Below are 22,416 nucleotides of genomic sequence, written 5' to 3' on the forward strand. Positions count from 1 at the left end.
ATTTGCATGTTGCCCATCGCTTGTGACCACTTGTTGTAAATACAAGTTAAGTATTGTCATTCTTCTTATTTGTAATAAAAACTGTTAATGCAATTTTGCTTGAATTGTTGTATAGCATTCTGAGAATACAGCATTCTTTTAGGCACCCTATATGAGACGAGTGGGCAGGACCCCACATTGAGATTGCATTTGACATCTGTGTACAAGAGGATGTGGAACAGCCGCTACAAGTTTCCTAAGTGTTCTTCTGTTGTGACCCCCATCACCACTATGTTGTCTAGATAATTTATGCAGCTCAAAACATTGTGTAGCAGTTTCCCAGGGAACCTTTGAAAGATTGCTGGGACACTGGCACTCTCAAAAATTAAGTGTTTGAAACGGTATAATCCATGTGGCATGTTGACTACCAGGACTTTCTTGTGATTCCTCATCCAGGGATAGTTGTAAGCAAGCTTCAGAGAGATTGAATTTTGAAAAATTCGGGCCTTCCACAAGAGCAAAGAAAGCTCATCTGATTTCAGATAGGGATAGATATTGACCTCTGACTTAGAATTGACCATAACCTTAAAGTCTCCACACAGCGCAATTTGCCCAAGTGTGTTTTCACAATAACCATAGGTGTGGGCCATTCACATAGAGACATGGGTTCCATGATATCCAGGGTTGTTAGTGTACCTAGCTTATTGTTGACGGCACATAAGAAGTAAGGGCACACCAATTTTTTTAATGTAATCTGTGCTATAAAGTGCTTCCCTTTTTCTGGACCCCAGAGGAAATATCTGAGGGTTTTCAATCCCTGACATGGTACTTGTCCTGAGACGAAGTGGTCTGAGTTATGAATGACAAATCCGAAAGCAGAAAAAGCATCAAGGCCGAATAAATTCTCCGTACCATTTTGTGAACCACAAGGAAGGTGTGGTGTCTTACAACATTTTTGCATGTCACCCCAATTGTGAGTTACTCTCTGAATGGAACATGTTGTTTGTTGAATGGCACCTGAGTGGTGAGCTGTGGATTGAATGTGGTGTGCTTCCAGCTGGAGATATGTATGAGACGTTAACTTGAATGTAGAGACACCAGTATCAACTTGTAGCTGAACCTGTGTATCGCACAAAGTGAGCATGATGAACAGTTTCTTAGGTAACATCACTTTGGTGTGAGACTCCGATGAAATCATATCAGATCCTGTTGAGACAAGCATTTTTGTCCAGAGCCAGGCAGACAGAAATGAGATTTCCTTCCTTCCAGGATGCCTCCCAGAATGCCCCGCACTTTGCTGCCTGGTCATTGCAATCTTCTCTGACATGTATTCGAAAACAGTCCGAGCACTTGTTTATGGTACAGAGTGCTACAGGTTTGCACGCTACTGTTGCCATATTTACTGTGTCAATAAAGTTGAATCCTACTTCTGGCTCTGACACGGTGGCACCTCTCCCCAAGATCATAATCAATGGCCTGCTGCCTGGGAAATTTCATAGGGTTGGACCCATTTTAAAATGTTCTCTAAGGTGGGGTCCTCAAATTGTAGAGCTTTCTGATGCACTTCCTTATCCAGCACCATACAAATTATTGTGTCCCCAATCATCAACTCTGGGTATGATTCCTTATTTACTGGAGTCACAGATTGGCATTTCCTACTGAGGCCCTGCAGTTTACTTGCCCATGTGGAGAATGACTGATTTGTGTGGTTATGATTCTGATAAAATTCCATGTGGAATGCAGTGATATGGCAGTGTCGGTGAAAGTAGGTAGTTAACAGAGTACACATTTCATCAAATGTCAGATGTGCTGGTTCCATGAGAGGGACTAGCTTGCACAAAAGCTGTAACATACTGGGTGAGATCCATGACAAGAAAAGTAATTTTACCAAACTTGATCTATTGCTTGGAATGCAGCAAAGTGCTTCCGGAGGCACTTTTTGTATCCTTTCCACTCTTCTGCTGTTTCATCATAAGGTAGGAACAGTCGCAGGTTTGTAGCTGATGGCTGAGGGAATAACATGGACAACAAGGAAAGCTACCTGACATTTCTATCCCTTTGACCGCTGTTGTAGAAATTGCTGTAGTGCAGTTTCCATCGACACACCTGGTAAGGTGGCCTGTTATGCAGGCTCCAAGGCTACATAACAAGCATAAAAAGTGCCCACGATTGTTGCCAATTATGTTGTAACTCATAACATAAAAAAATCATGAGATGGCACGTCCAGAACAAGAATATTTAATGATCTCAGATGACAATAGTTCACAACACAAGATGGGTACAGTACAGTTCTAGGTAGCATAGTAAATAGCACAACGAGTGAGAGCAGAGTGAGGATGGTCGCTGGGCATCTATTGCATATGTGGATGGCAAGCTGGAAGTGGCACTGGAAGGCACCTGTGCAGCCAACATGCACAGTCTCTCAGCTGCAATTTCTCCCCCCTGCGGCCCCCTTTGCGATAGGGGGTGTGTAGTGACAGTCGCACCATATGTGCTATTTGAGTGACAACAGCTGATGGAGACATCGGCTGGTGCTCAACATCTGGGTGGTGGTGCAGTTGGTTATAACAGTCTGTTGGTCCCAAAACACACTATAAAACTTGGAGTACTAACCTTAAAGAGGTGAGGTCATCTCTTAAAGGCAAAAACAATAGAGTTACTGAGTACAACACAGGATACAGAGGTTGTATGTTAATAATGAACAAAAATGTGGAAAGGCAACCACTGAAAAATGTATGACACAAAGAAACTCGTAACAGTCCAGAGGTGTATAAGCTTTCGAGCTGTTGTCTTTTTCTAGTGCAAGAACACACACACACACACACACACACACACACACACACACACACACACACACACAATCACCACACAGACACCAAAACACATCCACTCGTGACCTTGGCAATGCTTCCATGGAGTCTATGGTTTTAAGTTCATAAGGAAGCAATTGTGGTCAAGTTCTCTGGAGAGAGTGAATGCTAAATTCTTTGTGTTGGCTTTAACACCCACCCATACAAGTTCCAGATTTTGGAAAAACTGAAAGAATACGATCACTGGTCGCAAATAGCTTTGTGCCAACAAATGAAGAAAAATGTGTGAGGGCAGTGCACTTAATTTTCATCTCACTAGTTGCATTAATAAGGCCTGCTGGGTGAAGAGTGGAAATGTACACCTGACCGTTAACTGTGCGGTATACAGTTCCATCACACAGTGTCATTGGAGCTTACTTTCTTTGAAAGTGAAGGACTGTTAACACTGACAGTTATTATGCATCATATCATCAGATGCTGCAGACATTCCTTGCACTACCATCTTGTACAGTTTTCCACAGCTTCATGACACCTTGTTTTGATAGTATTCTGTAATGTCACACGCTACAAGACAATCAGTGGCAGCTGCGTAGGAATTGTTTATTAATTATATGGTCTCAAGATTTGTTGACATTAACTTATCTCTAAGATCACCAGATTTATCTGCTTATCTTCTTACTCAGTCAGAGATCAGATGAGCATTTATATAGGAGACTCCATCTGCAAGACATAGTTTACAACCATTCATAATATGACTTACTTGTTCTTCTTTTCCTGTTGCCTTTAGACATTTCTCTGTGGTGTCAGCAGTGTTATACACTCCTGGAAATTGAAATAAGAACACCGTGAATTCATTGTCCCAGGAAGGGGAAACTTTATTGACACATTCCTGGGGTCAGATACATCACATGATCACACTGACAGAACCACAGGCACATAGACACAGGCAACAGAGCATGCACAATGTCGGCACTAGTACAGTGTATATCCACCTTTCGCAGCAATGCAGGCTGCTATTCTCCCATGGAGACGATTGTAGAGATGCTGGATGTAGTCCTGTGGAACGGCTTGCCATGCCATTTCCACCTGGCGCCTCAGTTGGACCAGCGTTCGTGCTGGATGTGCAGACCGCGTGAGACGACGCTTCATCCAGTCCCAAACATGCTCAATGGGGGACAGATCCAGAGATCTTGCTGGCCAGGGTAGTTGACTTACACCTTCTAGAGCACGTTGGGTGGCACGGGATACATGCGGACGTGCATTGTCCTGTTGGAACAGCAAGTTCCCTTGCCGGTCTAGGAATGGTAGAACGATGGGTTCGATGACGGTTTGGATGTACCGTGCACTATTCAGTGTCCCCTCAACGATCACCAGTGGTGTACGGCCAGTGTAGGAGATCGCTCCCCACACCGTGATACCGGGTGTTGGCCTTGTGTGCCTCGGTCGTATGCAATCCTGATTGTGGCGCTCACCTGCACGGCGCCAAACATGCATACGACCATCATTGGCACCAAGGCAGAAGCGACTCTCATCGCTGAAGACGACACGTCTCCATTCGTCCCTCCATTCACGCCTGTCGCGACACCACTGGAGGCGGGCTGCACGATGTTGGGGCGTGAGCGGAAGACGGCCTAACGGTGTGCGGGACCGTAGCCCAGCTTCATGGAGACGGTTGCGAATGGTCCTCGCCGATACCCCAGGAGCAACAGTGTCCCTAATTTGCTGGGAAGTGGCGGTGCGGTCCCCTACGGCACTGCGTAGGATCCTATGGTCTTGGCGTGCATCCGTGCGTCGCTGCGGTCCGGTCCCAGGTCGACGGACACGTGCACCTTCCGCCGACCACTGGCGACAACATCGATGTACTGTGGAGACCTCACGCCCCACGTGTTGAGCAATTCGGCGGTACGTCCACCCGGCCTCCCGCATGCCCACTATACGCCCTCGCTCAAAGTCCGTCAACTGCACATACGGTTCACGTCCACGCTGTCGCGGCATGCTGCCAGTGTTAAAGACTGCGATGGAGCTCCGTATGCCACGGCAAACTGGCTGACACTGACGGCGGCGGTGCACAAATGCTGTGCAGCTAGCGCCATTCGACGGCCAACACCGCGGTTCCTGGTGTGTCCGCTGTGCCGTGCGTGTGATCATTGCTTGTACAGCCCTCTCGCAGTGTCCGGAGCAAGTATGGTGGGTCTGACACACCAGTGTCAATGTGTTCTTTTTTCCATTTCCAGGAGTGTACATCAGTTTTGACAGTGTTGGTAGCATTTGGTGAGTGGATGCTCTCCCTGATACAACCACTACCCCCAGAAGGAATCTGTGTTGATGTCATGACGAAGCATGGTAACATTTTCTAAGTTTTTGAAATTAATTTGCTGACTGCGAATTCCTTGACATCAGCCTGTATTAGGTATAGCTCTACTACCTAATAGTGACACATGAAAATTTGGGCCAAACTGGGCCTCGAACCTGAATTTCCTGCTTAATACAAGCAGTCACATTAACCATTTCAGTTATCTCTGCATGCTCCCTGGACCAACCTAAAATTCCATAAGTAATACTGTCTACATCCTTTTACCATAGTTCACTAAATTCATTTACTAATGTATGCGACATTACTTGGAATCACACAACAGGGAGATTGTGATAATGATGAATCAAGACAAAAGTCACTACTGATTTGTAGAACTAAAGCCATGACGCAGAATCAATCTGGGATTGGCTCACCTTATGTCCCGGAAGCATGTATATTACCACTCTCAGCTATCCAGGAATGCATAATACGAATTACTGTTTGTTAAAACTCAAGTTGCAATCAGTGGTTTACTTTTTGGCATTAAAATACATTTCTTGATTTTTTAAAATTTTGTTGAGTTTTTCTATAACTTCCTTTTTCACTCTATATTTATGCTTACATAATTGTTAAACTGCTTTCTTTGTGATAAAAGTCAAAATGCTATTCTTTTAAAAGAAATTATGTATTTTCTGACATGGGACAAATTCATGTTTCTGTTTCCAGATTACATTACCAGGCTATATAGAAAGCATCAGAGATCGTCTTGCAGAAAATATCCATGAAATGTGGGCAATGAACAAAATTGAAGCCGGTTGGGCATACGGAGAAAGGAGAGATGATGTTCGTAAAATTCATCCATGCCTCATTCAGTTTGAAAGACTGCCTCCAGCTGAGAAACGTTATGATTCACAGCTTGCAGTACAAACACTAAAGTATGTTATGGTTCAGTTGTAGTTTTTACTTACTTACAGTGGTACTTTACTAAAAAGGAAATAAAGGATGAACTTTACCCCTAGAAACTATTAAGTGATAAATTTCAAATACCCAGTTTATAGTAACATTTTTGTTGATGTTATTATGAAACAAATTGTTTATAAGAGATCTTTTTGTAGGACAATTCTTGCACTTGGATATTATATTACGATGGACAAGCCACCATCTCGTATCAAAACTGTTCGTCTTCCAAATGAACCATTCCTCCAGTCGAATGGCTACAAACCAGCACCCCTGGACCTTAGTGCTATCACACTTACTCCAAAAATGGAAGAGTTGGTTGATCAGCTTGCAGAAAATACACACAATCTCTGGGCAAAAGAACGCATTCAACAAGGCTGGACTTACGGCCTCAATGAGGTAAGTTAGCTATTGTTTTACTTGCTAAACAAAATTATTTCCTTCAGTTTTTGAAAGTAGGGCGGTAGAAATGGTACTAAGAAATGTTAGGTTTCCATAAGATCTGGCCACTATTTACTTGAAAATGGTCACTTTTGGAAGTAATCTGACCAAAATTGTATATAGCTTCTCTTGACAAGTGTTTCATGCAAGCTTTATTTATTACATTGAGCATGGTGTTCAGGTAGCACCATCTTTGCAGCTGATACAAAAGCTTTGCCCTATGATGATGTGTTTTACAAATTTGAGCCTGAATGCAAATCATTCTTTTTATTGCTTTCAGCAAATGTCGAGCAGTCATTTTCTCATGTAAGCTTTGGTTTTGATCATTCATTAAATTTAAACATGAGACATCTGTCTTGAAAACTACTGCTACACAGAAATGAACTTCATATAGGAGAACCTATGAGATTAGGAAATGATCTTTCTGCACCAACCAGCAAATTTATCCCACTCTTCTGGCATGTTTAGTAAAATACTAGATTAGAATCCTTGCTTTGCTAACATCTACATTTGGTAGCTATGGCATTGTCTGTGAGTAGAGAAAAAGTCTGAATGCACAATTGTGCCATTAAATGTTAGAAAGTTTTATTCAGGATCCTTAAAGGTTGGTGTTTAATATGCTGACTGGCTATGAAACATGACTGTTAACACTCTTACATTGAAACAAACTACTCCCCTCTGCCTTTCCTCCATGCTCACAACACATGGGTCCATCTTGACCTTGGATCTGAGTGATCTCCCTCTCCTTCTTAAAATCATCCCACATTTCTCCCTGAGAAAGAAATTAACTATTTTGAAAGTCAAGAATAGTTCTTTTCACTTTTAAATGTTTCTGTCAGCAATACTAGAAGTTCATCCCATGAAGGTAAGTGTTTGCCAGGCTTTCTACCTCCTTGTAATTTTACATTTTGTGTAAGTGAATTCTCCTTTTGTCACAACAGAGAGAGGATTATCAGAAACTAGCAAACAAGACAGTTTTCTCATCTCTTTCAGAGAGGCCCCGGTATATAGTATTGAGTTGTTCACACTTGTCAGCAAATTGTTAGCTTCCTCCCTTTCTCTTTGTATGAGCATCCAGGACCCTCAAAATAATTGGAATGCTTTTGTAACAAGGCCTTCATATTCATCATTTTCACATTTCTCCAAAAGGATAAATCAGCATGAGTCGGGCTGTGGTTTGGTTAATGGGGATGTGAAGGATAAAACTGTAACTTGTCTGGTCTGAAAACAGTGTGTTGAACTGTGAAATGTTTGTGTTTTTATACAGTTTGATCAGATAAAACAAAAAGTGGAGGGGGGTGAACAAGGTAATTCTTCATCCTGTCCAGCCAGTCCCTATACATGCATTCATGTCTCACACTTTGATGTATTACTCTGGTATTTCTCTACCTCTTTTTGTTTCCTCCTTCCCATGAACTGTATTATGCATCTCATTACATCTTTTGTTTGTAAGTTTCTCACCCATTAAATAACACTTATTATTAATGTTGTACACTGTTTTGTTTTGTAGGCAGTAAACAGGGCTTCTGTTATCACCTGTATCCCAATTCATGTTTCACATTTTCATCCTCTGTGTTTTCTTGATAGTACTTTATTTTCCCATTTCTCTAGAAAACAGCAATAAACAACCCTCCGCATGACAATAAGCAATTGTCATTGTTTAAATGACAGCTGCATTGTTATAAGCCAGCCTTTTCTGTGTGAATCAAAAGCAAACTTAGTTTTCTGATGTTAATTGGCATGTAAGTACCAACAAAAAAAATTAAAAGAAATTTGTAAAGGCGATGATGGAGAAATAAAATAAGTATGTGTAGACATTAAAAGAAAAATTAGAATGAATTGAAATATTTGAGAACTGATGCAGCACTAAGTGGTGATTATGGTATTGGAATGGAGACTATTCTGGACATTAAAAAGAGTAAACAGAAAATACAGGATTTTGTCAGTAAATGTGATTCTAGTTCTAGACCATCTACATGAAAAAGATGTTAAGAAATCTATATTTGTTAAATTAAATGCTGTTCTTTTGCAGTGGTTTAGCCAAAAATGAGCCGAAGGTGTCAGTATGTCAGGCTTGATGTGTATTGAAAAAGCAAAATTTTTTCATGAACTCTAGGGTTAGAGGGAGAATTTAATACCTCATCAGGGTGGGTAACCAGATTCGAACAATGTCACGGGATTTGTGAACTTACCATGTGAGGAGACCAGCTTAACTCAAATGTTGCAGCAATTCACTGAAGAATTCCAGAAAATTGTGGAAGAAAAGAATTTCACACCTGACCAAATTTATGATACATCATCATCATCTTGGACAGTTTCCAGCCTCTGACTGGGTCTATTTGGAACATAGGCCTCTCCGTCGTCTTCTGTCTTGACACCATCTCTTCGTCTTCATCTTGTTCCAGTCTTCTCCTTTCATCTGGATGCATTCCTCCACTCCTTTCAGCCATCTGTCTCTCAGTCTTCCTCTTGTTCTCTTTCTTTCCAGTTTCATATTGTGTATCCTCCTGGGTATCCTCTTCTCCTCCATTCACTTAACATGCCCATACCACCTCAGCCTTGATTTCTCTATCTCCTCCTGTAATGGTTTCACCTTCATTAACTCTCTGATACTCTCATTTCTTAACCTGTCTATCTTTGTCACTCCAATACTGTTTCTCAAGAATTTCATCTCACTAGCTTGTACTTTGCTTTTCTCTCTTCCTTTCATAACCCAGCTTTTGGATGCATATGTCAGGATCAGGACATAGTATGATTGGTATATTACCTTTTTACTGATTTAGGCTACATCCTAGCTCCGTATTAGGCTTCTGACACACTTCCAAAATGCTTCTGGTTTTCTCCCCTGCTTGTTTATTTCTCTGTTGTTTCTTTCCATCTTCCTGTATCAGGCTTCCTAGTACTTGAAGCTCTCCACTCTCCTCAATCATTCCCCACCAGTTGTTATTCCAGTTGTTCCTCTCTCCTTCATTCTTGTTGTGATCATCATCTCACTCTCACTTATACTAAATTTCATCCCATATCTTTGTACTGTTGATTCCCATACATCCAACTGCTCTTGTACTTCCTCCTCCTGATTCCCCCCAAATCATCAGATCATCTGCAATTACCATAGCTTTCATCTTTCCTTCACCAATTACTTGTTCTGCTGTACTCATTATATCATCCATCACTACAATGAAAAGTAATGGTGAAAGTGCACTTCCCTGCTTGAAGCCATTCTTCTGTTCAATCCAGGCTGATCTCTCTCCTCCCACTTTCACACAGCTCACACTTCCTTTGTACATTTCCCTTATCCTCCAAATAATTTGTTTTGCTACTCTTCTGTTTTCCAGGGCTTTCCACACTTTGCTTCTATGTACACTATCATATGCTTTTTCAATGTCCAGGAAGGTCATTAGTAGAATGATCTATTCCATATTCATAGTGCTGTTCCTGCAGTTGTCTTACAGCAAAAATTAGATCCACCATGGACCTTCCTGTTCTGAAGCCATGCTGCTCTTCTCTCTTCCCTCCTTCTAATTTTGCCCGAATTCATGCTTCCAAAATTTTCTCAAAAATATTTGCACAATGATTCATCAATATTATCCCCTGATAGTTCTTGCACTCTTTTCTATTTCCCTCCTAAAGATCAGGACAATTATTCCCTTCTTCCAGTCTTCTGGGATCATCTTTTGTCTCCACACAATTTTCATTACTCAATATAGCCATTGTATCCCCACCTCTCCTGCTGCTCTCACCATCTCTACACTTAGCTCATCCATATCTGGTGACTTCCCTCCCTTCATCTTGCCCATTGCCTTTTCCACATCTCCCCATGTAAGGTCTTTTTCTGTGTGCTGTTCCCCCTCTTTTTTCTCCTCGGCTTGTTGCTCCTCATCCAGGTCTCATCAGGTTTAGGAGGTCTTCAAAATATTCCTTCCACATATTCTTGAGTTCCTGCTTATTCTCTACATCTTGGCCATTCACCATCTGGGCATAATCTGTCATACTGTTCTTTCTCTTACTTTTAATCATTCCATATAACACCTTTTTTGAACCTTCACTATCCTCCTCCATCATTCTGGTCCACTGTTCCATCCACTTTCATCCTCCACCACCACTACTCTTTTTGCTTCTTTCTTTCTTGCTTGATACTCTTCTCTCGTCTCTACTGTTCTCTTCTGGAACAATACCCCAAAGACTCTATTCTTCTTCTGTACTGTATCCTTTGTTTTAACATTCCACCAGGGTGTTTCTTTCCATCTCTTTTTGTTGCTTGTCCTTCCACATATTGCTTCTGCTCCACTTACTAATGTTCCCTTGAATCTACCCCTTTCCTCTTCTACTATTTTTGGTTCATCCTTTGGGATGCTTTCCTTTACTACTTGTATTGACTGTAGCCTGCTTTCTTCCTCCTTCAACTTCCATACCCTTATATGTCCTTCCTGGTTTTCTGTGCCTTTATTATCTTAGTCCCTCTCAGGTTCATTACCAGCAAATGGTGGTTGCTATCCAAGGCCTCTGATGGTATTACCTTAATGTCAATGATGTTCTTATTCATCTCACTATCACACAGGAAGTAGTCAACTATCAACTTTCTCTTTAGGTCTTGACTGTACCATGTAATTTTGTGGCTCTTTTCCTGAACCAAGAGTTCCCAACCAGCAAGCCATTCCTTTGACAGAACTCAATAGTCTTTCACCTTCCTCATTTCGGCAGCTCCAACCCTCTGGTCCAAGCATACTTTCATAGCATTGTCTTTCTCTACCAATGTGTGCATTTAAATATCCCATTATTATCACATTCTTCCTTCCCATCTGCTTCTGCATTTCATCTTCAGACTCTTGCTTCTCCTCAGAAGTGCAACCCACCTGGGGCACATACACTTGTATTACTTGTACGAGGTGTGGCTAGAAAAAAACCGGACTAGTACTGGTGAAACAATAAAACGAATGCAATAAGGCTGAAAGTCGCGTGGCCTGTCACGTGACTCTGGCTCTGCCTACTGCTCGAGTTTCATCTGCCCGTGGCGTCTGTTTTAAGTAGTTGACGTTTTGTCTGTGCGTCGGAAAATGTTGAGTGTACAGAAAGAACAGCGTGTTAACATCAAATTTTGTTTCAAACTAGGAAAATCTGCAAGTGAAACGTTTGTAATGTTACAACAAGTGTACGGCGATGATTGTTTATCGCGAACACAAGTGTTTGAGTGGTTTAAACGATTTAAAGATGGCCGCGAAGACACCAGTGATGACACTCGCACTGGCAGACCATTGTCAGCAAAAACTGATGCAAACATTGAAAAAATCGGTAAACTTGTTCGACAAGATCGCCATTTAACAATCAGAGCAGTGTCTGAGTTAACAGGAGTTGACAAGGAAAGTGTTAGGCAGATTCTTCATGAAAGTTTCAACATGAACAAAGTGTGTTCAAAAATGGTTCCAAAGTGTCTCACAATTGAACAGAAGGAACGCCGAAGAATGATTTGTTCTGACATCCTGGAAAACATTGAAAGTGATCCCACCTTCTTACAAAATGTTATTACTTGCGATGAATCGTGGTTTTTTACTTACGATCCCGAAACTAAACGCCAATCGATGCATTGGAAAACTCCTGGTTCTCCACGACAAAAAAAAGCACGAATGTCAAAATCGAAATTCAAGGCAATGATGATTGTTTTTTTTGACATCAAAGGGATTGTGCACATTGATTGGGTACCAGAGGGACAAACAGTGAATCAGCATTACTACATTAGCATCCTGGCTACCCTACATGAGCGAGTACGGAGAAAACGGAACGATTTGTGGAGAAAAAAGTCATGGATCCTTCACCAAGACAATGCCCCAGCTCACAGTGCGTTGTCAGTGAAGATGTTTTTGGCAAAACACAACATTCCCATCTTAGATCATCCACCCTACTCACCTGATTTGGCCCCCTGTGACTTTTTTCTTTTCCCTAAAGTCAAGTCAGCTTTGAAAGGAACTAGATTTGAGACTGTTGAAGCAGTAAAAGAAAAAGCGACAGAAGTAATGTATGGACTTACCGAAAATGATCTGCAACATTGCTATGAACAGTGGAAAATTCGTATGGAGCGGTGTAGAGACCGAGGAGGAGAGTACATTGAAGGAGATAACATGAAATTGTAAATAATTGTAAATAAATGTTTTTTCCAGTCAGTCCGGTTTTTTTCTAGCCGCACCTCGTATTACCTCTATGGTCATCCCTTGAGTGATATTTTGATCTTCATCATCCTATCACTTACTCTCTTCACTTCCTCTTTTAATTCATCTCTTACTACTGTTCCCACTTCATTTCTCCTTCCCCCCTCATTTCCACTCCAGTACAGTTGGTAACCTTTCCTCAGTTCTCTCCTTCCTTCTCCTTTCCATCTTGTTTCAGCTAACCCAAATAGGTCTAACTTCCTTCTTTCCATCATGCTACAAAAGTGGTCTGTATTGGAAATGTCTACCACCCAGAACCCTTGATTTTAAGAGCAAAGTTCATGCTCCTGGATATAATTTGTTTAAAGAACACACTGCAGTTTTGTGCGCTGCTAATGCTTCTGGGAACCAGAAAGTGAAACTACCTGTACTAGTGATTGGAAAATACAAAATAAGCCCTGAGCATTCAAGAATGTCACAGCTAAGGATATCCCTTTGCATTATTACAACAAAAAAGGAGCATTGATGAATAATGAAATTTTCAAATATTGGTTCCACACACATTTTGTATTATGAGTTTGGCAATTTCTAAAACAGAAAGGATTACCACAGAAGTCTGTTCTATTGCTTGATAGTGTCCCCTTTACATCCAGATGAGATGATTCTTGTACCTGTTGATGGCCTCATTGTAACTAAGTTTTTACCTCCTGATGTGACTGGTATTACATAGCCAAAGGACCATGCTGTTACTGCAGCAGTAAAACAGCGCTATCAGGCTGGACTACTGAGAATGCTGGTTGATGAGGTTAATTTGGTGGTGTTCTGGAAGAAGTAGGCAATTCTAGATGCTATACATAAGATTTCTGATGACTGGCAGTAAGTCAAGCCATATACACTAGTTCGTTCATGGAGGAAAATTCTTCCAGATATAGAAGAAAGTGATTTTCAAGGTTTCAGTGATGAATAAATAGAACATCTGACATATTTACCTTTTTCTTTTAATCTGGTTGCTGTAGTTGATTCTCTTGAAGTAGAGGTCCTGCTAACCAATGCCTCTGAAATCTCATGTGTAGCCAAGGAAAGGTTTCACTTCTTCACGTTCTGCAGTTGTTATTGGAGCAAAAGAAGAAAACTTCTACTCATATCATGGAAAAGCATGTCCACTACTTTTTTTTATAAACACGTATTTCCATGAATGGGTGTAAAGATCATTAGTGTGACTCACGAATTTGAGTAGAGCACATCTTTACTTGTGAGATACTCAACATGGCAATCAAGATTAAAACATAATTCATTTGTAACAAAACCATATTGTCTTTTTGCTTTCATTCTTGAAGAGTGTGGTTGATCTTTGACAGCCTAGCTGCCGTCAAGCTGCGATGCCAGAACGTAAAATACCCCACCAACTGCAGGTGAGGCTGTTTATTTGTCATCACACCTAGCCATTTTCTGGAATTCCACATCTCCCATTTAATGTCTGCACATACGAAAACAAACACCCGCACACAGTATACATTTCACAACTTACCCTCTACTTAATATCGTTGTGTTACAATCATCTTTCCTTGTTCCAAACAAGGAGTGTGAAATGTAGTTTGCCTAATTGGCATGTAACACTTGATATTACCCCACTTAAAGGAAGGATGTGGGGACCTCTCTCCCAATTACCATACAACTGTAAACAACCTCATTACTTTACTGCTACAGCCATTTTCTTCTCTACTATCTGTTAAGTCTATTCAATTATAGAACTAGTTTGGAGAAAACTTTCATAATATGACCACTAGTCATTATACAGCTTCATACTTTTGTATTCACTGCACTTACACTCCATTTAAGGGCAGTCACTGTGTAAAAAAAAAAAAAAAAAAAAAAAAAAGGTACAGGTCATTCCCTCAACGGGTTCTCCTGACCATTTCTTCTATGGGTCTATCTAACCATACCTCTCTCCCAGCTACATTAAATGTTGCAGGTCATTCCTCGCATGGATTCACCTGACCAAGTATAGGCCATTCCTCCTGCAGATCCACATACCCATTTCCTCTCCAACACCTTATCCACAGTTACTAGGCCCCTTTTACTATCTTTTCTCTTCTAATTTCTTTTTTTTCCCTTACTCTTGTTTATAACATACACACATCAAACAAAGTTTTGCATCAACCCGGTTCCCAGAACTCCTGAAGATAGACATTGACGGTGGATATTGTATCACAGACACTGTCCATTCGACTGTTCAGAGATGTCACTAAACCTGCCCAAAGATGTAAACAACTATGCATGAGCAGTGCCTGTTAGATGAAGGGGGTCCGACAGCTGATCAGTTCCAGTCATTCCACCAGGAAGGAGGTGTTGTCTGTAGTTGAACCACGCCTAGATGGTCAATACCGCAGTTTAATTGCGCCCGCATTGTTGCTTTGAGCCAGGAAGGGCTCTCAACAAGGTAAGTGTCCAGGCGTCTTAGAGTGAACAAAAGTGATGTTGTTCGGACATGGAGGAGATACAGAGAGACAGGAACGGTCGATGACAGGCATCGCTCAGGCCGCCCAAGGGCTACTACTGCAGTGGATGACTGCTACCTACGGATTATGGCTTGGAGGAACCCCGACAGTAATGCCACCGTGTTGAATAATGCTTTTCGTGCTGCCACAGGACGTTGTGTTACGATTCAAACTGTGCGCAGTAGGCTGCATGATGCACACCCACTGTGCACATCTTGTGAACGACCTCCTTCAGGATAACAATATCACTCGACTAGAGTGGCCAACATGTTCTCTAGACATGAACCCTATCTAACATGTCTGGGATGGATTGAAAAGGGCTGTTTATGGACAACATGACCCATCAATCACTCTGAGGCATCTACGTCAAATCACCATTGAGGAATGGCACAATCTGGACTAACAGTGCCTTGATGAACTTGTGGACAGTATGCTACGGCAAATACAGGCATGCATCAATGGAAGAGCATGTGCTACTGGGTATTAGAGGTACCAGTGTGTACAGCAATCTGGACCACTACCTCTGAATGTCTGACGGTATGGTGGTACAACATACAATATGTGGTTTTGATGAGAAATAAAAAGGGCGGAAATGATGTTTATGTTGATCTCTATTCCAATGTTCTATACAAGTTCCAGAACTCTCAGAACCGAGTTGATGCAAAACTTTTTTTGATGTGTGTATATAACCACTATGTACACATATTTCTCATGCTTATGTATCTACTTACTGATATATATAGCTTATCCTTGACTTTCTTATAATTACTAAATTCAGACAATACAAAAGATTCTGTTCCAGGTATTTCTTGTGAATACAACAGGATAACGTTAGCACTTCATCTCCTGTTATTATTCTTCATCAACCTTCTCTTTGTTGAATACTAGTTATCAAACCTTCTTGTTCTCTAGTTAACTCGTAAGATTTTGCGTCTTATTCAGCTAACATGCCATCAGTTTGTCGTGCCTTCCATCTCCTCCTTGGACTCCTCTCCCCTCCAATGTGTAGTGTGACTAACATGTGTCACTCCAATCTAAAAAGAAAGTCCTGTTAGCCTATTATTATCATGATATGCCAGTGCAATCCTACTGTTATAGGTTGTAAATTTTACTATATACACTGTAAAAAGAAGAGATCCTATGACATGAACTTTGCATATGGGCAGAGGGAAGATAGATTTGGTACTCCTTATGGTGAAGTAAGAAAAGGAAATAGAGAGGCTGGTACATTAGGATCAAAGAAGAAAAGAAGACAAGTACCCCACAGATGGATTCCCTTACCACCCCCCACCCCAGGGACCCGGTTTGCTAAGGTACTTCACAAGGCACAAGAGGGAGAAATTGTTCGGCATTCTCTTCAGAACAGACTTGCCATGGCTTCACCATTGCAGACACCCTGAGAACTGGTCCTAACAAAACCCTAAAACCCTATGAAATACAATTGAATTGTTTGTTGTGGTCTTCAGTCCTGAGATTGGTTTGATGCAGCTCTCCATGCTACTCTATCCTGTGCAAGCTTCTTCATCTCCTAGTACCTACTGCAGCCTACATCCTTCTGAATCTGCTTAGTGTATTCGTCTCTTATCTCCCTCTACGAATTTTACCCTCCATGCTGCCCTCCAATACTAAACTGGTGATCCCTTGATGTCTCAGAACATGTCCTACCAACTGATCCCTTCTTGTAGTCAATTTGTGCCACAAACTCCGCTTCCCCCCAGTTCTATTCAATACCTCCTCATTAGTTATGTGATCTACCCATCTAATCTTCAGCATTCTTCTGTTGCACCACATGTCGAAAGCTTCTATTCTCTTCTTGTCCAAACTATTTATCGTCCATATTTCACTTGGCTACACTCCATATAAGTACTTTCAGAAACGACTTCCTGACATTTAAATCTATACTCGATGTTAACAAATTTCTCTTCTTCAGAAATACTTTGTCGCCATTGCCAGTGTACATTTTATATCCTTTCTACTTCGACCATCATCAGTTATTTTGCTCCCCAAATAGCAAAACTCCTTTACTACTTTAAGTGTCTCATTTCCTGCTCTAATTCCCTCAGCATCACACGAGTTAACTTGACTACATTCCATTATCCTCGTTTTGCTTTTGTTGATGTTCATCTTATATCCTCCTTTCAAGACACTGTCCATTCCGTTCAACTGCTCTTCCAAGTTCTTTGCTGTCTCTGACAAAATTACAATGTCATCGGTGAACCTCTAAGTTTTTATTTCTTCTCCATGGATTTTAATACTTACTCCAAATTTTTCTTTTGTTTCCTTTACTGCTTGCTCAATACACAGATTGAATAACATCGGGGATAGGCTACAATGCTGTCTCACTCCCTTCCCAACCGCTGCTTCCCTTTCATGACCCTCGACTCTTATAACTGCCATCTGGTTTCTATTCAAGTTGTAAATAGCCTTTCGCTCCCTGTATTTTACCCCGGCCACCTTCAGAATTGAATAGACAAGTATACTCGTGTAAGTCATCATCAGGTCTACTCGTTGGTCTATACTTGACAGAGTTGATATCACTACCCATAATTAGCCTCCCATAATTAAAAGAGTTGGTATCACTACCCATGATTAGCCTCCCCTAATAAAATTCAAATAAAAACCCAACCATTCTATTCATTTTTCTTTAAGTTAAAAATGTACAAAACCAGTAAATTCTTATTCTAAATTCCAAAATATTTAGCTTTCTATATTCCTAGCTTGTGCAAAGACCTTCTGAGTTAAAGCATTTCTCTACGAGTGTCATGGTGCTATAACTCCGTCAACTTTCTGTTATGTCATGTGATAATAGAGCTAAAATTGTTCTTATTCTCGGCTTTTCATGTGCTACATGAGCGTGATACTTCTTCAAAAGTTTCCTTGAAATGTTAATTTATAGTTAAGTTTGTTAACTAAGCTATGGCTATCTTCATAAATGTACCAATACAATTATTATTGAATAAATGCTGGACTCCACACGTACAGGTGTTGGAGTCTTACTTTTTTTTTAGTTCTAATTTGGGAAGAAGTGGTAGTAGAAGGTATAGTAGTACTAAAAGACAATAGAATAGTCAAAGAAGATAGAAATTGTCTCAAGGAAACTAAGATAGAAGTACAGAAACAATTTAACACGGCCCGCTGGTATGTCAATCCACCGAATTTTCAAAGGGTGCAAACTCTCCTGGAACCTTAAATCTTTTAATCGTATCTATGTTGTACAATCCTTTATCTTGCCCTGCATCAGGACAGCATGGAGGGTAAAAATCGTAGAGGGAGACCAAGATATGAATACACTAAGCAGATTCAGAAGGATGTAGGCTGCAGTAGGTACTGGGAGATGAAGAAGCTTGCACAGGATAAAGTAGCACGGAGAGCTGCATCAAACCAGTCTCAGGACTGAAGACCACCACACGCACATGCATATGGCTCAACTTTGAACTTTCTGTTTTTCTTGTATGAAGTATGTGAATCATGGGAGCATGCGTGTGTAAACAATTTAGTATGCATTGGAGGCTCACTGAGATAGCGCCAATAAAAGAAAAAGATAAGAAAAGAACATATATGTGTTTACTTTTCTTTTTATTTGTTCTTTTGTTGGTGCCATCTTAGAGAGCCTCCTATACATGCATCCATGATTTGTATACAACATGATGTGCTCCCATCTTTGCCATGAGACATCACTTCAAATTCCATATGGAAGACACATTAATGCCTCTAGACAACTTTGATGGTGTATGCTACTTACATCGCATAAGTAATATGAAAGTGATGTTATTCAATTACTTAACATTGTTCTCTGAATTTTGTTCATGGCCCCCAAAGTACATTATGACAGTTAAGCTGTCTGGCCATAGATACTTAATGTGACCTGTGTGATGCCCAGCCTGACTACTAGTATGAATATAAAATTTTTCACCTGTAAATGCAAGCTGCCATAAAATGTAACTATAGGATTCTTCCATCTTAATAACACAGGAATACTCCATAACCGAATAAACTGATGTTATTTTCAGAATTTAGAAATGATAGTTTGTCAACAGTAAGTCAAACAAGGAAACAGCTTAAAAACAAAGGCACAACACAATGTCAGCAATGTAGACCAAAGAAAAGTACATACACTTTTAGTCATTATCTTAAATCTATGCTTCCCATGCAGCCCCTCCCCCCTCTTCTCCCCATCCCGTGATAGAGCATGGCTCCCGGAATGATTGACCACCTCTAGCACAAAACTGCTGATGTCGGTGGTGCTTTCTGAGCGCTTGTTTGCTGAGGTAAAGGCAACAGTGGGGTTGTGTGACCAGACCAACTACTGTGTTGGTTCAAAGTCCTTGATGTTGAGTCCCTGGTTTCCTGAGAGTGTGAAGGGTCATGTGGTGTCAGCAAATATGCTGCCTTGACCCGTTCTAGTGATACTGTTAGTGGTTAGCTGTTGCTCATTATTTTCACCATATGTTCATTACATTTGAGTGCTTGGAAAGGTCCAGAGTGTACAGAAGTAACATTGGGAACACTCCATGTGTCCTTAGCATCATATGCAAGCACATTTTAAAGTCTTTGTGTGTGAAAACTTTCTGGTTATGGCAGGATGCTGTGAAGGTTATCACTTAGAGATGTGGATCTTTATTGTTGCAGAAAAAATGGCAGCTCTGCATCAGCTGATAGCTGTTGGAGGAGGGAAGGGGGAAGGAACCTCCAACAGTAGGCATAATGTCTCTCCATGAACCATTTCCACTATCAGCACTCCAATGTCTGGTTCCAAAGATATGCGGAGGCCCAATAGGACCAGTGGCAGCTGTTCTCATGGCACATAAACATGGATTTTAACATCTTATGCCAGCACTGTACCGCCCTGTTGCCTATGGGATGGTAGCTGGTCATATGGTGTTGCTGGAAACCACACAACTTGTTCAGTTTGAAGAACAGTGTCAACTCAAATTGGCACCCTTTATCTCTGTTGTTGTTGTGATCTTCAGTCCTGAGACTGGTTTGATGCAGCTCTCCATGCTATTCTATCCTGCAAGCTTCTTCATCTTCATCTCCCAGTACTTATTGCAACTTACGTCCTTCTGAATCTGCTTAGTGTATTCATCTCTTGGTCTCCCTCTACATGAAATGGACAGCGAAAACAAGAAATTCACATAATTAAAAAGCTTCTTGCTGTTGTTTCCATTAACATAACACTGACTGGTACCATCTCATCCCAGTGGGTGTACCTATCAACAGCTATAAATGTATATCAGCAGTGTATACCATACATGTGTCTTTCATCTTCTTCTTCACCAGATGTAAAGGTGATGCCCACAGGCTATCAGATTTGCATATAATACCAGGTTGTAACAGTGCCTTGAATTCTGCTTTTACCATGGAAGAATGGTCTAGTGCCAGTCTCTGTGACTATTAAGAGATTGATTGGCTGGATGTTATCTTAATATGGTTCACTGTGGTAGATAGTACTTTACATAAGCGACCAATAACTTCCTGTTTGGTCTCTGGTACGAAAGAACTATGGGGTGAGGTGATTGTGTTGCAGCACTTTTACCTATTTCACTTGTAACCACCTCACTACCCATCTTGATGAGAGCCATACAGAGATTTATTTACAATACTTGGTGGTGACTGAAATCTACTCCAAATATTGGGTCAGTAACATTTGCCAGCATGAACCTCCATTTTGAACTTTATGCTGAAACCCATGCTAAATGTTAGTACATGTTCACCATATGTTGGAATGGGCAAGTTGTTGCCTGTGGTAAGGTGGAGAGATGCATTAGCTGGTGCAGTTTTACTCTGTCTGTGTGGCAGAGTACTTACATCTGAACCTGAATTGATAATCTAGCAAAGATTTACTTGCCTGTTCATCACCTACAAATGGCTTGATATTGTAAACAAAAATACTTGATTTGCTGCACTTGAGGCCATGGTTGATTTGTCACTGATAACTGAACAACTTTCAAGCAAAGTGTCTTGCTCAAATTTTGGTTATGTCATCAGTGGGCTAATGATAGCTCTTCATTTATTATTCAGCTTTTTTGTGATACCGTGTGGTCCTCTGCACCAACTGCAGGCCGCTGAAGACCTTTGTAACAAATTTTGGTTATGTCATCAGTGGGCTAATGATAGCTCTTCATTTATTATTCAGCTTTTTTGTGATACCGTGTGGTCCTCTGCACCAACTGCAGGCCGCTGAAGATCTTTGTAAATGTGCATGGACCTTGTGGTCTGATCACCAAACTGCATGTGGTATTAGCACTTTGGGTGATGTTGTTTCCCTTGTGCTATTTGGTTATCAATTTGGTTCTGCTGGTAGAGTGAGTTACTTTCTTCTTTCTCTTGCCTGGTATGAGCCCCCTTGAGTCTTTGTCAATAACAGCTTCTGAAGTGTGTCCATGTGACAGTGTAGACTTTGGAGTTGTTCATTATTATTCAGTTGTGGGTCATGTCGAATAGCTGCAGTCCTATCTGAGACGATGTCGTTACTTGCTTGCGTCACCACCAAAGAGTTTGCCCTTCCTATCATGCATGAACTTTGCCTGCTGATGATAGTAAAGAATTTATATGATATTTTCCCACACATTTTTACTGATAATGGTAATTGTGTTAGCCAAATTTGACATAGTTTTGCGTCAGACATTGCTTCATTATCTACGATGTTTCTCAAGTGCTACTCGAATTTCAGCTGTATTCTGTCACCGATAAGTTGAAACTGAAATGTTTTTGTGTGCTGTAGTTCATTGATTTACACATTCGGCTGATGAAGGTGTCCCTTGAATGGGAATATTGCTGATGTGAGAGCTGCTTTAATGTAGTGTCCGATACCATTGTAACTACGCAGGCATCTAAGCTGTAACTGCCATGGTAAATTTTGAACGGTCACTAGTAACATCATTTTGCGTGAACACAAAGTCTAACTTTTCAATCCACAGCTCTGGTCTCTCCATAGGAATTTAGGAATTTGGACTTTCATTTGTGGTTTATAAACTATGCTGGTTTCAGCAGATGAATTGTTTGTAATATTTGTGGTCCATCTCACTGCTTGCGGAAATAACTTAGTGTGATCGTGTGTTGCAATTTTAGTTTGGATCTCAATAATCTGCTTTTTCAGATCTTCCTGTAGTGATATGCAGTCACTGTTTGGCTTTCTTTGTTGATTGATGTTTCTGTGTTCTTTTATATTCCACCAGTCACCAACTTATACGATTCTTCCATCAAATACACAGTAGTAACTCACTAATACTCCATAACTGAATAAACTGATTTTATTTTCACTATTTGGAAATGACCGTCATAAGTTAAACACGGAA

The 22,416-nt window shown here is 40.9% G+C and overlaps 1 protein-coding gene across 1 annotated transcript in view; it reads left to right on the top strand.

Moving 5' to 3' along the window:
* LOC126458188 (ryanodine receptor) overlaps window positions 1–22,416 on the top strand; it is a 740,760-nt gene that overhangs the window by 272,709 nt on the left and 445,635 nt on the right. The window contains exons 21-22 of the mRNA XM_050095064.1: window positions 5,809–6,017; window positions 6,198–6,438. Coding sequence (XP_049951021.1) covers window positions 5,809–6,017; window positions 6,198–6,438 — 450 coding nt within the window. The remainder of the gene's footprint in view (window positions 1–5,808; window positions 6,018–6,197; window positions 6,439–22,416) is intronic.

The sequence above is a fragment of the Schistocerca serialis genome, chromosome 2 (genome assembly GCF_023864345.2).
Source record: "Schistocerca serialis cubense isolate TAMUIC-IGC-003099 chromosome 2, iqSchSeri2.2, whole genome shotgun sequence".
NCBI lineage: Eukaryota > Metazoa > Arthropoda > Insecta > Orthoptera > Acrididae > Schistocerca > Schistocerca serialis.